Source organism: Ornithodoros turicata, chromosome 4 (genome assembly GCF_037126465.1).
Source record: "Ornithodoros turicata isolate Travis chromosome 4, ASM3712646v1, whole genome shotgun sequence".
In the NCBI taxonomy this organism is placed as follows: domain Eukaryota; kingdom Metazoa; phylum Arthropoda; class Arachnida; order Ixodida; family Argasidae; genus Ornithodoros; species Ornithodoros turicata.
The window spans coordinates 69,131,231-69,148,945 of NC_088204.1; the positions used below are offsets into that span (position 1 = coordinate 69,131,231).

Sequence of the window (17,715 nt, forward strand, 5' to 3'; positions counted from 1 at the left end):
CTAGTGCCGACGCGCAGGTCATAACTGAATAATACATTTGCATTGACATGCGCATTTTACGCAGTAACACGCGGAACCAAGAATCATTGTTATTTCAAGACGAGGTAGCATTACTACCAATAGCGTATATTTCGCGAAGTGCTGAAGAGTAGTGTATAATGCTCTTTGCGTGGCTTTTTTGGTGAAACAACCTTGTTGATCTGATACCAGTCGTTAAAGAAGCTCGTATGTCTTTTTTGTAATGAGTTGGTGCAGTAGAAGTCGTTCCCGTAGAATTTACTGAGCGTTGTTTCTTCCAATACCTAGGCATTGAATACAAGCTCCTGTTTGATGATAGAAGTGGCTGTGCACTTCTGAAAGTAATAAAGGATGATCGAAAGGAAGTCACGAAAAAGTGGATTGGCGGTAAGTCTCACTGAAGAACAGTAATATTCAAGCTGGTCTGCACGATCGAGACCAACTCCAGGGTCCAAAGTAAAATGTGTAACGACTTTAGCAACAGCACGTTTCGGGGTTCAGGAGTAGGTGCTTTACGGATATATTTTACAAGCACATTTAGCTTGGGAACGTCGCTTTTAAGAAAGAAAGTGTTCAATATCGTGACAATGTCTAACGTATAACTACTTCATCGTAACAAGACAGTATCTTGTCTTGTACGTCGCATCGCCGAAAATCCAGTGGGATGGAGGGAAGAAACGAAAAATGAAATCACTGATATGACGAAACATTTTATAGCTATGGCTGTTATATCGTTTCGCGTTGATCACTTGCAACCTCGATGTCTCCTACGGGGTGGTAAACGAAGCCACCGCCATCCTAAAGCACACCGACTCTGACGAAGAGGGTCTACCGATGCGCGTGTGGCTTCACTTCGAAAAGACGCCACGGGCACAGATACAGCTCGTCGCTGTCGGTCATTTGATACCACCGTAACTTGCATAATATTTGCAGTTTTTGTCTTGTTTTTGATTTAAGCGTAGCATTTTATGTCATGTTCAGCCGTTCGCTACGTCACATAACCTCAATCATTCCGAGAATCGCGGGACACCTTCCCTAAAGTCTGCTATGCCTGCATGTCCCATAGGTGTAATGTGTGCGTCACGTTTTTCTCTTGCATCTCAATAAACCCAGTGTTGCCAGAAAATGACCACGTCTCGCTGAACGAATGAGACCCCCTACGACATTTTTATTGCAAAATTGCGCTTCTAGAACCACATAATTTTTTGCCCGACCAACTTAGCCTACTCGCGTTTCTTCTATGGAGTAACGGCTGGTCGTACGCTTTTGCTTGCAAGTATCTACGAAATGCTAAGTTCCACAAAAAATGTCCACCATGGGATGTGAAGGCGAAGGATTCTACTTGAAGCTGAGACGAAGAACGCCACTCAAAGAAGCGTACATTTTTTGCCCAGGGTGTATAAAGTTCTCGATCAACCAACGAGTCCTCGGAACGAGCTTACGCCGGGTTACGCGGATGCAACGCGTGTTCAGCAGGCGTCGCCGGTACACCTTCGGTGTTCACCGATAAATCCCGAGGTTCGAATCCTCGCAGCCGCGTTTCGTTCCTTGCAATTGTTTTTTTATTTATTTATTTTACTCTATTTCCTCCTTGCTAAGTATTCTATGCATTTCGCACAGGTTGCTGTTTGCGCTGTTTTATTTTTATTTTTGCTAAAACCCGAGCGTACAGGGATCGGGACTTGAAGACGAGCGCTGTAAACATCCCGTTGCATGGAACTAATATGAGTACGTTGTTATTAGAACATGGTACGTCGTGATCTACACTCTTAGAAATGAACTTCACCACATAGCACGCTCCTAGCCAACCATTATCCCCAATGACAACGTTCTCGCCCCTGATTTGTTGAAAACGGGAGGAGGAGCCTATTTTGTGCCGTGCATAATCGGCACAAAATAGCCCAGTAAACAATATATGTCTCAGAAACGTCCACACGATATCCCACTTGGGATTTTGGGATATCCCAGGGACTAGGCTGAATAGCCCGTTGACGTCTCTGGGACAGACAGAGGACCCGTATTTCTTCCACATTTGCTGATCCAGGGAAGGTTCCAGGAATGTCTGTCAGGGATATTTGGACATATAGAGGACATATACAGGACGTATTATTATTATTGTATTTTGTAGCTTTTTTTTGCAATTTTTACTTATTCTACGGAAAATACCACTCTGCAACAGAGAACATCGTACCAACGAACTCTTGTTTATTGAACACAAACCAAGTACAGTGATGTTACATGCACTGTAAGAAACGCTCTTTCTAATAGTACAAAATATGATATTGCAACATAAATAGGCTAATTATTAACAATATAGGGTGACACGGATAAGACGCATAATAAGACAATAATGGTCATAATAATAATCACGTGATTGCTACGCCACTTCGCAACCGTCATCCCTGAAAGATAATCAATAACATAGTTAATTCCATCTATTGGGATAGCAGCTCAAACACTGCCATAAATAGGCGTAAAGAACAGACACTCTGCAAAAAGTGGGAACAAATGCAAGACAGTGACTTACCGCAGTTTCTCATGCAGTATAGATGGTTACATGCGGAAGCAGCCTAATCACTGGCAGACCCAAGCGACGTCTTCCGGTTTATGCCTGGCTCTTCAGTGTTGTAGAGACACCAGTAACTTTACACATGTGTGAGGCTATCCATGGTTGTGTGTGGATACTGTAAAACAGTCATGTTTTATTAATCTAGAGTCACATCGCGTCCATGTGACATTTAAGAAAGATACGCGGTCATGCAAAAAACAAGGAACTTTGAAAAACAGTGCAGTCGAACGTGAAAACATAACTGCTATCCTTTATATGAAAGACAACTGTAGCTGAGCCAAGCTTATCTACTAGCAGGCTGCGCATAGTTAAAAGAATTTGCTTCACCATTGCTTTCATCATTCCCAATCAAATCCTGAATCAAAGAGATGTGAAGAATTGGACTTGCACTTTGTAGCTGTACACACACAATCTCTCACAGTTCCGCCGTTCGCATGAGTTCGTCAGTGATACGCACCAGACTCTGCAGGTAAAGCAAACTACAGCTGTTTACTCAGATACAAAGCTGTCATTGCTCCACATATCTACAACATGTGATTGTTGAAAAAAATGAACAACGCACAAATCTTAAGTGAGGCAAAAGGAAGAACGAACTCACCTTAACTGCAAAGCCGGAGAACAAAGGAACGCTAGCTCTCGCACACCACGGCAATCCTTGTTATGCACAACGTAGTTGTTCGACGTACTGGCCAGTACTGCCTCGATGCTCCCGAGATTCCAGTACAAAATACGCATGATGCTGAGGTTCCAAAGACCCTTCCGTGTAACATGTCATATCCTACCGAACCGCTACGACGACGCGCCTCGCCTGTTTGAAACGGCGGTTGGGGAATGTCGATGGCGATGAGGCAGACGTCGTTACGCTTCGGCTCGCGCTTGTTGGGAACTTCATTCTTGTTATATCCCTAAACATACGTGACCAATCATTATAATTCCCGTGGAAAAGGTAAAATATGTTTTTTTTCTCTCTCTCTTTTGTTTATTGACTATGGTGCGATACGTGATGAGTTGTTACAGATATGATTAGAAAAGGTATGGATATGAGGGTATAAAATCAATATTGTTATTATGAGGAAAGAGTGAGAAATTGCCACGTCTGAGAATGCTGGAAATGGCTGTTATCGACACAATAAATCCTTGTAAGGTAAAGAAATGTCATTGTTGTTATATTCGTAGTATATCCACAGAATATTCACTGGGGGATATTTGTGACGTCTCATGGTGGATATACAGTGGACGTTGTGAGGATACGCGTGACATCTGTGACGTGTGAGACCAATTTGGGAGGTCTGTGGGATATTGATGGTTTGCTGGGTAGTAACATCACTTACTTTACAACTCTACATTGGAATCAGTTGCCAGTTGGGCCAACAGTTGCTAATTGTCTGCTAATTGGGTGGACCAGTTGGAGACCGAGAGACCAAATGGAACTGGAGTTCCCTATCAGAACGACCTATTGGACCCATTATGTCCAATTGAGTGTCCAGTTGGAGTACATGAAACCAAATGGACCTTCCAATTGGTGCTCAACTACCAACTGGACAGTCCAATTGGAACTGAACGATCCAATAGGTTTTGACATGGGACCTGTTGGGTCCCATTCGAACCAATTAGAAATTCCAACTGGACCATTTCCTTTTTTTCGGCTGGGTTGGTCACACATGACGACCATTAGGAACATGGTCCTTCCTATTTACTAAATTTACTAAACTGAAGCACGACATCCATATGCTTTAGTCACAGGCTGTGATAAGCAACTGCCGTTCTTGTCCTTGCCAGAGGCCTTATTTGCCTCTACAACCTATTCCAAAATCAAGACCAGGAAGACCAAGAGAGACAACAGGAACCTCCAAATGTGTGTGCTTGCGTCACATCACAGTAAATGACTATTATAAAAAAAGGTTTACACACCGACTTAACTGAACAACACAAAGTAATTTACTCAAACATGTAATTTCTGGGGGGACATCATCAGTGTCCGCCAGGAAAGACAGAGTGAGGAATGCCCAGTTGCCTCAGTTAAGGTCAGTGTATACCTCGGGAAGTGGGCTACGGTTAACATTGCATAGGGTCTAATCTTTCTGAATGTGCGAGGACCCCACCTTTGTTCGCAAACACTGACGCAAACTAAGTTCATTCATGTAGTTGAAGCTGTTACCTGTTGTCCAACAATGATAAAAAAATTTTGTCTCTGACCTTGTCGAGTTTGTGGTTCTCTCTAAATCACGTGCCACAAATGCAACAAGCTCCAAGACAAAATTGCCTGATTATTGTTGGACAACTACCCACAGCTTCAGCTACATGAATGCACTTAGTCTGGGTCGCGAACAAAGGTGGGGTACCCGCAGATTCCTCGAGTTGTGGCACATTAGGAAAGATAAGGCTGTATGAAATGTTAACCGTGGCCCACTTCGCGAGGTATACGCTGACCTCAAATGCGACAACTGGTTGGGCATTCCTCACTCAGTCTTTCTTGGCAGGCATTAATGATGTCTCTCGCATGGGAAATGAAATGATGACCAAGGGCTTTGCACAGTATCAATCATTATGTTTCTTTGCTTATCTGGGGGGAGAAACAAAAATAAGAAAAAGAAGCAAAAAGGAATGATGAACATAAAAGGATTATGCTAATAATGCCATCAGATATCCTACAACAGCGAGGAAGTCACTGCACTATGTCTAGCAGTGGGAAAAATACAAAAAGTGCTGTTTGTCTTTCTCAGATTAGCTGCAACTTTGAAACAGCCTCTGAAGGCACTTTAATGCCCGTACTGCAAACATATCTTGAAAAAAAAAAAAGAGGAAGAAGCACACAATTTTGTTCCAATTCCACAATTTTCCACAATTCCACAATTTTGTTCTTCTGTTCCAATTCAGCCAAAATTAGTTGTTGTTTTTTTTGTTCGCTCGGGAACCCTGATAGTACTCGAATGGCATATATTAAGCTGGAATTATAAAAAAAAATGAAAATGCAACTTTTTTAGTCACATTTTGCACACACTTAAGTACGTCCACCGTGTTACGTCTGTGAGACATTGAAAACACGACATTCTGAAATGTCACATCAAGGATATCCATGGGACGTCTATGAGGCATAAAGAAAAAGTCATTCACGAACGTAAAATTCTGGATGTCCATGAGACGTCCATGTGACAGGTGTGATATCTGTGACATATCCGACCTTTCTGGGATATCTTTTGGATGTTGGTGGTTTGCTGGGAGGCTTCTCCTCCCGTTTTCAACAAATCTAGAGCGAGAACGTTGTCATTCGGGGTGATGGTTGGCTGGGAGCGTGCTATGTGGTGAATTTCATTTTTAAGAGTGTAGGAACCATTCTAACAGTTCGCTGGTTGAAACTTTAAAACCACATATCGATATAGCGGACGCGTTGCAGCAACTGCTTGTTTACTCTTTTAGTTGGCAGGCATTTTGCTGATCTGCACATTTATACCCACAACTTGAATATAGGCTTAAATATAGGAACCAATTCACCCCTATTGCTTACACGCTATCGCGAAAGCAGTTTCGGAATAGTGATGTCACCCGAAATTAGGTCAAAGCAAGTGATTTATGAAAAAGGGAATACCTCGTGTTATCAGAGTTTATTCTTAAATGTGAACTTCTTCTAATAACGTAATATTTCGCTAGTTACATTCTTTGGCTCGATATTTCAATCACAGGCCTATACCTCTGTATTCACTGACCTTTGGATAGCCGTTGGTACATAGTAGTTGTCAGACGTTGCCTGGATGATTCACACACAATATTAAGAAAAAAAAGTGCTCGCGAAACGTGGAAGCAAGGACGAAGTCTTCCTGTTCCAGAGAAGCTACCCCAGATATGGCCATTTGCATTTCCTTGTCATTTGTTTCTTTGCTGTATGCATCCTGCGTGACTTCGTGACAGATACACCGTGCGCACGTCAGATCAGAGGGCAAAGTAACCCTAAAACTGAAACTTGCATCACACCATTTCAGTACAAAATGACAAGGAAAAGACCATTGCGATGTAAGACGGGGCTATTCGCGTTCTGTGGGAAGCAAAAACATGACTCGTCGCTGGCACCTCTATCAATATATTTTGCCACGAACGGACAGTGCAGGTGATAATTGAGCGTCTGTATGCAATAAAGGGATAAGTCGAAAAATTACGCAGCGTGAAAACTGCAAGTGAATATTTGGTAAAGTAATTGCAGATAAGTTTCCTCGAATAACGCAAATGCAAAATGTGTAGCACGTATGCCTGTGTCTACTCTACATGCATGTCCCATTAGCATCGTTTGTCTGTTTGTAATTTTTCAGAAATTAAACAAAACCAGGGAGCATGACATATTCCCTTCTTCTATATAACACCGCACGCACAGGGTTTTCGTGCAGGAAAAAACAATTTTCGGAGTCGGACTTTCATGGTGATGGCAGAATGGCCGAAGTCACCTTTGTGCAGTAGAGCAGAAGCGTATACGAAGAGGGGAGTCAAGTCCTGTAGATCACATAAACAAAATACAGAAGCCGACACTGAAGATTTTTGTTTAAGTTTAATTTCTACAAGCTTTCGCGTGGAGGTCCACGCTTCCTCAGGTACAAAGTGAAGTGGTGACACACATAAGTATATATAGTATAGACATATACACGACTAAACACACTGCTGTACAAAGAAAGGGAAGAGGAAAGGAGATATGGTGCCACATGTCTGTGTACAATGAGTAGCTGGGCAGACGGATAAGTGACCTCTAACCGTTTAAGAACAGTAAAAGGTGTTGTTGTGAACAAAAAGGCTCGCCAACCCAGTTTCGCGGAGGAGTATGGGAAACGAGTGGCCCAGAATGGACAAAAGGGAAGGTTACGGATTATCTAACGGAGTACCAGACGATGACTGAAAGTGGGGATTCAAGAATTGTGCACAAATAAATATAGATATATAACTATTAAATTTACGTAAGCGGATATAACGAGCCAGGACTAAGATTCAGACCATTTGGTGTGAGACACTTGAATTGCGAAATTAAGTAGGACTCTCTATTCTTACGTTTAATGTCGGTGCGGAACCCAGATTCTAGCAATATAATTTTCAAATCAGCTTCAAAATCGTGATTACGTTGATTGAAGTGAATGGCGACAGGAGTTTGGCGGGCATTTATGATACCAAATTTGTGGCCATAAAATCTTTTTCTCATTGTGTTGGAGGACTCACCGATGTATTGTGAATTGCACTTGCAGCAGAATATCAAGTAACAAATATTGGGTGAATTACAGTGGACTGAATGACGAATTTTCAAACAGAAGTCACCCAAAGTGCTACGGGCAATGGTGGACGGCGCGATAAATTTACAGGTCTGGCACCGTGTACTACCACAGGGATAACAACCCGGCGAGCGCTTCATCATGCATGATGACGTGAGGATTTCGCGCAAATTTTTCGATCTACGGAATGCTACTAATGGGGGAGTGGGAAAAATTTCCTTTAATTTCTCGTCAGCATGTAATATATTGAGGTGGCGTCTAAGAATGGAATTGGTATTGACAAGTGATTTATGATATGTGGTGGATAAAACTACATTACTTAAGTCCTCTTTGCGTTTCGGGGTGAATAAGGACTCCCTGGATAGGCTAGATGATTTGGCAAACGAGTCATGGATGAGTTCAAATGGGTAATTTCTTTTTTCGAAATCAGATACCATTTGCTGAGCATGTTTTACAAAATCACTCTGATCTGAGCAGATTAATTTACTGTTCTTAAACGGTTATAGGTCACTTATCCGTCTGCCCAGCTACTCATTGTACACAGACATGTGGCACCATATCTCCTTTCCTCTTCCCTTTCTTTGTACAGCAGTGTGTTTAGTCGTGTATATGTCTATACTATATATACTTATGTGTGTCACCACTTCACTTTGTACCTGAGGTAGCGTGGACCTCCACGCGAAAGCTTGTACAAATTAAACTTAAACAAAAATCTTCAGTGTCGGCTTCTGTATTTTGTTTATGCAGTAGAGCAGCTTAGATCGTGGTTATCGTGCTGCTAAACGAGCACAATCTGGAAAATAATGCTCTGTATGACCAGGAAAATATGACTTATTAGCATAGTGCACACGTTTTTCAGATGACAACGCTCAGTTGCACTGCTGACACGGCCATAGTTATAGTTATAGTTTTATTAGCTTGTCCATAAACAGCGCGATGGCGTCATGTGAGGTAGGAAGAACATGTTTTCCGTGCGGAAGTCGAAGTTGATTTCTGCATCGTAGCAAAATTTAAGCTACACCATTTGTATGCATGTGTGGAAAAGCGCCCTGATCTGGCTGTCCACCCCATTGACACACATGCATTTCCTGTTTCTTACCCTCCTATAGCGTATCAATGAATTGCAATATGGTCCTAAATATTCTTTGACAGGTATGTACTGGTATGTAGATCTGATTGCAACAAAAATAGTTAATTCGACTTATCCTCTTATTGCATACAAAGGTTCAATTGTTCCTGGCACAAGCGCTTACTCAACTTGGTTGAAGACAGCTAAGAAGTGTGGTAGAGTGTTTATTAGCAATGATAAGGGCGGTTGATAAGGGCGTCAAGCAAGTGGTTTCTCTTTTATCTATTTTTTCGAGCGGGGGGATATATTTTTGCAGTTAAGAAGGTGAAATTGAGCGACGTACGGATGTACGGCGAATGAAGCATGCGTCGGAGACTGTTGCCTCGGCCTCCATTGTGCGGATCTCCAGGTGGCAAGTCGATGCTGACACGATGGGCAGCGATCACCTGCCTGTCCTGGTCAACATTCAGCACTCCAGAACGGAGCGGCGTTCCGCACGGTGTGTCAAGCGTACTGTCTGGGCGTCCTACAGATCTGCTCTGGAGACCGACATCGCAGACTCCCTGCCGATGAATGAAAGGGTCTTCTGTCGAGCAGTCGCTCGTGCCACGCAGTCCTCCACCAGCGTTGCGCGAATACCGGAAAAGTTCACTGCCGTCGATGCATAGTACGAGAGGGTGCGCGCGCTGCGCCGCCGCGCGGAACGACGCGCCCGTCGCACTCGTCTGCCGGAACACACATCTGAGGCGCGACATGTACAGAAGGCTGTCCACAGGCACCTGGTCAAACTGGCACGTATCCACTGGTGGAACTTCGCGACTTCACTGTCGCCGCGCACGCCGCTGTCTCGGCTGTGGTCGATGCTCAAAGGGCTCCAAGTGCCCGTCACTCAGCGCCAGCCATTTCGATCGCTTTCGCTTGCCTCCGGGCATAAGAAACTCGAAATAGCGGAGGAGTACTGTGACCGCCTCGCCTCAGCCCCCACCAACTCACTAGCCTCATCCAAAGACATCCCCGTAGTTCTGGAGTCGTCGAGCGAACCTCTCCTAGACATTCCATTCTCCCTTGCTGAACTTGAATCTGCGCTGGAGAATGCACCCGTGCATACCTCGCCTGGCGCGGACCATGTGTCTTACAAGGCGCTCAGAAATCTACCGCTTTGCGCGTCCAGTCTCTTCTGAGCATTTTCAACGCGTCCTGGGTAGCCGGTTCCATTCCGACAGAATGGAAATGTGCGATGGTAATCCCCATCTTAAAGCCGGGCAAATCACCACACAATATCGATTCATTTAGGCCAATTGCCCTTACCAGCTGCATCGGGAAGACTTTCGAGAGAATGGTCCATTCGCGCCTCGCCTGGTACCTTGAAAGCACGGGCTTCTTCCCGCAGGGGATGGCCGGATTCATCGCCGTCACCTCCTCCGCGCAGCAAGCCTGGTCTGAAGGCCTACATACCGCCGCTGTCTTCCTCGACGTTCTGAAGGCTTACGACAGCGTACTCCACAGTACTGCTGTGGCGACACTCCAAGAGGCTGGCGTGGGGGGCCGGATGCTGTCGTGGATTCAGGACTTCCTATCGGACAGGTGTTTGTTTGTGCGCACTACGGAAGGGGACACCCAATCCTTCCCTGTTCACCGCGGCATCCCGCAAGGTAGTGTGCTCAGCCCTCTTCTGTTCAACGTTGTCATGGCCTCCCTACCAGCTCTCCTCCGAGGCAACGTCAGTATCACCATCTACGCCGACGACATATGCCTGTGGACCTCCGGCACGCGCCGTGACGCGATTCAGCGTTGCCTGCAAGGAGCCCTTGATGATGTTGTCCAGTACCTTTCGGACCGGGGACTGTCTGTTTCATCATCCAAGACGGTCGCCATGGTGTTTACGCCCCGATGATTCCGCCAGTGCCCGCTACGGGTTGTAGGTTTGCCGGTGGAGTTCGCGCCACACCACAAGTATCTGGGCATTACCATCGACTGGGGCCTCACCCGGTCCAAACATATCAAAGCTCTCTCCTCCCTGCTGTCTGTCCTCGTCAATGCCCTGCGACGGATCTCTGGAACGTCATGGGGACCTACCCGCACCGACCTTAAGCTCGTCCACACCTCCCTGATGACCGGAACCCTGAGGTACAGCCTCCGAGTCCTCCACGCCGTAAGCAAAGCCAATGAACGCGAGCTCCTCAACATCCAGGCCCGCAGCCCGCAGACTGCAAATATATACCGACGGCTCGGTCTCCGCGGGCGTCTCCACAGCAGCACTGTTCCTCCCTTCCGAAAACATCGAACAAGCCTTCAAGCTTCCCCACGAAACGTCGTCCACCGAAGCGGAGCTTGTAGCCATTCACGAAGCAAGCTTGTATCCTCTCGTCCATCTGGAAGCTGGACAGTCCTCACAGACAGGAAGTCGGCGCTGGAGGCACTGTCTGCGCCTCGCTCGCAAGTTGTTTCTGACATCCGCTCACTGATCCTGATTGTGCACAACATCCTCGTCACCTCCGGCCACTGCGTGTGGTACCGGTGGGTGCCAAGCCACATTGGCTTGCCGGGAAACACACGTGCCGACACAGCAGCGAGGCGCGCTCATAGCGCAGCTGAGTGCAACACTGTCATCACGTTATCACCATCCGTCTGCCGCATACACATCCGCCGGCGCCTTTCCTTCGACACCCGCCTTTTCATGGAAAGCACTGTCGCAGCCAACACCTTCCTCCACCGCATTGACCCGAAGATGGCCTTCAGTGTGTCGCTACGACTGTCTCGAAAGGAAGAGTCAGCTCTCCATCGTCTTCGCCTGAATGTTGCCCGTACTCCATCGTTCCTGTTCAAGATCAAACAGCGTCCCTCTTCGGCGTGCCCCTCCTGCTCCACCGACGCCGACACCCATCATTTACTCTTGACCTGCCCAAGATATGCCGCTTCTCGGACCGCACTCACGCACCGCCTATCTGCCCTGGGGCACAGAGACCTCTCTTTGGCCACCCTACTGGGCCCCGTGGGGCAGAAGCAACGGGCTGTTACCAGAGCGCTAATATGCTTCCTGGGTGACTCTGGACTCCTGGAGTGCCTCTGAGCGATCGTGTACTCATGCCCCCCTGCTGCCCATGTGCCGCTTGCGTCTTTCTCCTTTTCTGTTTCTGTTTCTTTTTTGCAAGGAATAGCAAGTCGGCTTCTGCCTGGCTTATCTTTCCTTTTTACCTGCCTCTTTTTTTTTGTAATAAAGTTATCCCCCCCCCCCCCCCGCGTCGGAGCATCGACCTCAAGGACACATCCACACGACTGCTTTCCTTGCTCGGGCTTCTCGGCGGGTCCGACGATGATATACTCAGTGCAGCGGAGGCTGTTCGTAGGTTTGTCGTGTACTCCCAGAAGATGAGTAATGTACTGTATTACGTTAAACGTCCGGCGTGTGCATTACATAACGATGCAAGGAAGACATTGTAGAGCTCGCATTAATAAAAAACGTGACGAACAAAGGCACCATCGAAAAACCCGAATGGTGTGCACACACCACGAGCTATTCGAAATCGCATTTATCTTCATTATGAAGGCATTGGCACTTGCAGTGAAAAATATTGATGTTTCTGATGCCGAACGACAAATAAGTCAGCTGGGTATTTTCGAAAAGTAGCTCATCAAATGGCTAATTAGCGACCTTTTTACGAAACCACTCCACGAAAGTCTTACAACTAATTAAAGGGCATAAGAAAGCTTCTAACCACTTAGCTTATTATATAAATAAGCTAAGCTTGTTTTGTGGGCTTTTGGTTTAATTTCTTCCAATAAACGGTGCGAGTCCAGCGAATTTTTGTTTTCGTCAAGCACGCCGGACGTATCATTTCCGCCATGACGTATATATAGTGTGCAGGAACGTAGTTGCTGTTTTGCTCTTGGTCACTTAAAAAGCAGCATTGATAAAAGGGTGAGTTAGCCATGGTGTGGGTAAAATAAGATATCGAATATCGCAAACTTTGGACTCCGTAATTATGAGTGGCATACTCATTCTGTTTTCGTATAGACACGAACGCAGCGTGGTGCAAATTCCATGACCAACCGTACATGAGCGTCAGGTGAATATTTCCAAAATTAGCTCACTAACTTTCTCTTTGGTAGATGTTCGGAAGCACCAGGACAGCAGAATTGTAGTCATGTATTATGAAAGCCGCATTGTATGGTAGGCGTCCTGAAGGTTGCACGACTACCTGATATCACTTTTAAAAAGCCGCTTGCAAATGAGCTTGCTGCAACGTGGGTAGAACTCAAGATCCCCGTATATATTTTTAAATATTTTTCAATATGTTTTTAAAGGTTGCTTTTGATTGCTGAGTTATGACCTAAGGGGTCGGATATCCTGTAACGCGCCCTATGTCCTCATTATGCACTGCGACGGCCAATGCGCATGCAGCCCTGCACACGCCAACTTTGAGAACAAAAATAAACCTCGCTGTGTGCAGTTCATGATTAAGCCTGTGATGGACTATTACTACACCTAGGTGGATATTCTATCCACCTAGGCCGCGTCAACACAGCTTGGGACAAAAGTTCCTATAACGCTAGAAGCTTGTATTTAAATTCTTCCCCTGCGGCCCTAGAGGAACATTTCTTGAACACAATCTGTGAGTTAATTTACTCGAAGGATTCTGCTCAACACCTGCTCCCCTAAGCAGCAGGGGAGGCTGAGAGAAGTTCAATACGAAATCACAGCGTTTCAGAGGTTTTTTTTTTTTTTCCTGCGTAAGCTGTACTCCCGCAGCCTCACAACGGCTAGCTTGCTAATTGGCGTCCAACCGAAGCGGGGGAAGAAGACTACTTCTTCAGCATGTTTAGGAATATAGTCCAATTGCCGGGAGTAGACATCTTTACTAGTTTGAACCGCACCGGCTTTCAACAAACATAACAAAATACGGTTAACGTTTCGGGTCCCATTCGGGTCCCATCATCAGAATGACGCTGTCCTGGTCGTCACCGGGTATTTACGTAGAAGAGGAGCGTAGCATTCTGGGAGGGGGCCTGGTTGTCGATTGATAGCTTCTTTTGTTTTCTTTATGTGCCATGACTCCAGCTGTCTCCTCACCCCCCATTTGTTCTTTTTCGCCAGAATGCATGGGTTGTCAAGGTCTAACACGTGTCCTGTTTTGCGCGCGTGTTCACACAGTTCTGTTGGGTTTGTTGCTGATTTCTCGATATCTTTCTTGTGTTCCTTCATTCTTGTTCGTGTCTTCCTTCCTGTTTCTCCGATGTACATGGCAGGGCAATCTTGACAAGATACCTTGTATACAACGCCTCGTTCTTCTTCCGGTGGTGTTCTGTCCTTGGGGTGGCTTAGTACGTTCCTCAGTGTTGTCGTGGGCTTAAATGCAGTTTTAATGTTCACCTGGGAGAGCACCCGTCTAATTGGTTCTGACACACCCTTCAGGTAGGGGATGGTAACGTACATGGGTCTTTCTTGACTACTTTCCGCCTGTTCCGGGCGTGTATTCATCATTCGGTGGTATGTATCACAGATAAATTGCTCGGGGTATGCCCTTCTTCGTAGATCCGCTTTGGCCTTTGTTATTTCTTCATGTCTTGTCTGATGATCTGAAGGGATCTTCATGGCACGTGAAAGCAGGGAACGAACAACCGATCGCTTGTGTTCAAGAGGGTGCCCCGAACCATAATGCAGGACCTGACCTGTGTCGCACGGTTTTCCGTAAACCGAGGTCTTCAAGTTTCCGCACGGGTCTCTTTGCACGAGGACATCCAAAAAGGCGATCTTTTTCTCTTTCTCCTCCTCGCACGTGAACTGGATGTTAGGATGAATGCTGTTCAGCTTGTCAAAGAATGTGTTGGTGAAATTCTTCTTAATAATCACAAATGTGTCGTCAACATAACGTCTGTAAAAGGTGATGAATTGTCCTGCGTCCTCTAAGGCCTTGTCTTCAACAAACTCCATGACTAAGTTGGCAATGGTCGTTGAAATTGGGCTGCCCATGGGGCATCCGTCGGTTTGTTTAAAGAACCTGTTCTTGAATTGGAAGAAGGTTTGTCCGAGGCATAACTTTAAAAGTTCTAAAATGTCTTCAACTGAAAGATCAGTGCGGTCTTCTAAGTCAACGTCAGCTCTCAGCTTCGTTCGAACTACGGACAGAGCTACGTCAATGGGCACGTTTGTAAACAGGGAGATGACATCAAAAGACATCATGACGTCGACATCGTCTATGCGGATGTCACGGATGAGCTCACAAAATTCCGCAGAGTTCTTCACCGACCGGTCGTTCTTGTACATTAAAGGTGCCAACAGTTCAGCCAGGAATTTAGACACGTTATATGACGGTGCACCTATGAAGGACACAATGGGGCGCAGAGGACAATTGTTCTTGTGAACTTTCGGTAGGCCATATATCTTCGGTGTCGCTCCGACGGAGCGACACCGAAGATATATGGCCAACAAGAGAACAATTGTCCTCTGCGCCCCATTGTGTCCTTCATAGGTGCACCGTCCTATAACGTGTCTAAATTCCTGGCTGAACTGTTGGCACCTTTAATGTACAAGAACGACCGGTCGGTGAAGAACTCTGCGGAATTTTGTGAGCTCATCCGTGACATCCGCATAGACGATGTCGACGTCATGATGTCTTTTGATGTCATCTCCCTGTTTACAAACGTGCCCATTGACGTAGCTCTGTCCGTAGTTCGAACGAAGCAGAGAGCTGACGTTGACTTAGAAGACCGCACTGATCTTTCAGTTGAAGACATTTTAGAACTTTTAAAGTTATGCCTCGGACAAACCTTCTTCCAATTCAAGAACAGGTTCTTTAAACAAACCGACGGATGCCCCATGGGCAGCCCAATTTCAACGACCATTGCCAACTTAGTCATGGAGTTTGTTGAAGACAAGGCCTTAGAGGACGCAGGACAATTCATCACCTTTTACAGACGTTATGTTGACGACACATTTGTGATTATTAAGAAGAATTTCACCAACACATTCTTTGACAAGCTGAACAGCATTCATCCTAACATCCAGTTCACGTGCGAGGAGGAGAAAGAGAAAAAGATCGCCTTTTTGGATGTCCTCGTGCAAAGAGACCCGTGCGGAAACTTGAAGACCTCGGTTTACAGAAAACCGTGCGACACAGGTCAGGTCCTGCATTATGGTTCGGGGCACCCTCTTGAACACAAGCGATCGGTTGTTCGTTCCCTGCTTTCACGTGCCATGAAGATCCCTTCAGATCATCAGACAAGACATGAAGAAATAACAAAGGCCAAAGCGGATCTACGAAGAAGGGCATACCCCGAGCAATTTATCTGTGATACATACCACCGAATGATGAATACACGCCCGGAACAGGCGGAAAGTAGTCAAGAAAGACCCATGTACGTTACCATCCCCTACCTGAAGGGTGTGTCAGAACCAATTAGACGGGTGCTCTCCCAGGTGAACATTAAAACTGCATTTAAGCCCACGACAACACTGAGGAACGTACTAAGCCACCCCAAGGACAGAACACCACCGGAAGAAGAACGAGGCGTTGTATACAAGGTATCTTGTCAAGATTGCCCTGCCGTGTACATCGGAGAAACAGGAAGGAAGACACGAACAAGAATGAAGGAACACAAGAAAGATATCGAGAAATCAGCAACAAACCCAACAGAACTGTGTGAACACGCGCGCAAAACAGGACACGTGTTAGACCTTGACAACCCATGCATTCTGGCGAAAAAGAACAAATGGGGGGTGAGCCCAAGCAGCACAATGTACTGAAAGTCGAGTGCAATAGGGGTGGACGGGTAGGTGGAAGGCCTTGAACAGACTCATGAAACTGAAGTGACACATACACATCTGATGAGACACATACCGACCACCCCTATTGCACCCGACTTTCAGTACATTGTGCTGCTTGGGAGGAGACAGCTGGAGTCATGGCACATAAAGAAAACAAAAGAAGCTATCAATCGACAACCAGGCCCCCTCCCAGAATGCTACGCTCCTCTTCTACGTAAATACCCGGTGACGACCAGGACAGCGTCATTCTGATGATGGGACCCGAATGGGACCCGAAACGTTAACTGTATTTTGTTATGTTTGTTGAAAGCCGGTGCGGTTCAAACTAGTAAAGATGTCTACTCCCGGCAATTGGACTATATTCAGATACGTTCGAGATACGTACGGAGACGCTGCCCTGGCCGCTGCTCGTCGATACCTTAACCTAGCGACCAAAGTGATCAGATTCCAGTGCCATCTTCGCTTCAATCAAGTGTGTCTGAACCAGCATGTGGTCCCTCCTGCTCTCCGTTGCAAACCTCTGGTGGACACAGCATACGGACGACGCCTGGCCAAATCTTACGAAAGGAATTGCCTGAGGGCCCGCACTCAAGAAAACAAAGAAATCATCTTCAAGACGAGGAAACAACTTCACGCCGCTGAAAGGAACATCCAACGGTTTTTGGATATAAACGACTTCAGCAGGATCATCATCGCACGTAAGGAAGCGGAGCTACTTGAACACAAACGGCGATCAGCAGCACACCAGCACAAGCTTAGTGTGCTTTGCCCGAAATATTCCATGCTGGACGACAGTACAACTGTGATCAACCTCTCTTCTAAACGACTGGACGACGACCACACCTCCGTGCTAACTAAAGGTATGAACTACGCCATCATTCCCCGAAGCATACCTGTTAGCGAGATTGTGTCGGAAGTAGAAGACAGACTGCGGCAAGTCAAAGATAAAACAGCAGCCATAGCGGCGAGGAACAAAGTAATCGGGATACTACAGAACGCAAACCTTCCGCCTAAAAACATCACAAAAGCTGAACAGAATGCTCTAAAAGACCTT

At 46.1% G+C, this 17,715-nt stretch overlaps 2 protein-coding genes and 1 long non-coding RNA gene across 3 annotated transcripts; 1 reads left to right on the forward strand and 2 right to left on the reverse strand.

The window, feature by feature from the left end:
• Window positions 1–2,203: 2,203 nt before the first annotated feature.
• On the reverse strand, window positions 2,204–3,172 carry LOC135393393 (uncharacterized). The gene is made up of 2 exons (XR_010422610.1): window positions 2,546–3,172; window positions 2,204–2,420 (listed from the first exon to the last, which is right to left on the reverse strand). It is a non-coding gene; the product is annotated as an uncharacterized LOC135393393 (long non-coding RNA).
• Window positions 3,173–11,006: 7,834 nt separating this feature from the next.
• LOC135392542 (uncharacterized) lies at window positions 11,007–11,966 on the forward strand. The gene has a single exon (XM_064623250.1). The coding sequence runs from the start codon at window positions 11,007–11,009 to the stop codon at window positions 11,964–11,966; it is 960 nt and encodes a 319-aa protein (XP_064479320.1).
• A 1,586-nt stretch (window positions 11,967–13,552) lies between these two features.
• LOC135392543 (uncharacterized) lies at window positions 13,553–15,161 on the reverse strand. Its single transcript, XM_064623251.1, has 2 exons — window positions 14,567–15,161; window positions 13,553–13,569 (listed from the first exon to the last, which is right to left on the reverse strand). The coding sequence occupies exons 1-2, from the start codon at window positions 15,159–15,161 to the stop codon at window positions 13,553–13,555; spliced, it is 612 nt and encodes a 203-aa protein (XP_064479321.1).
• Window positions 15,162–17,715: the final 2,554 nt, after the last annotated feature.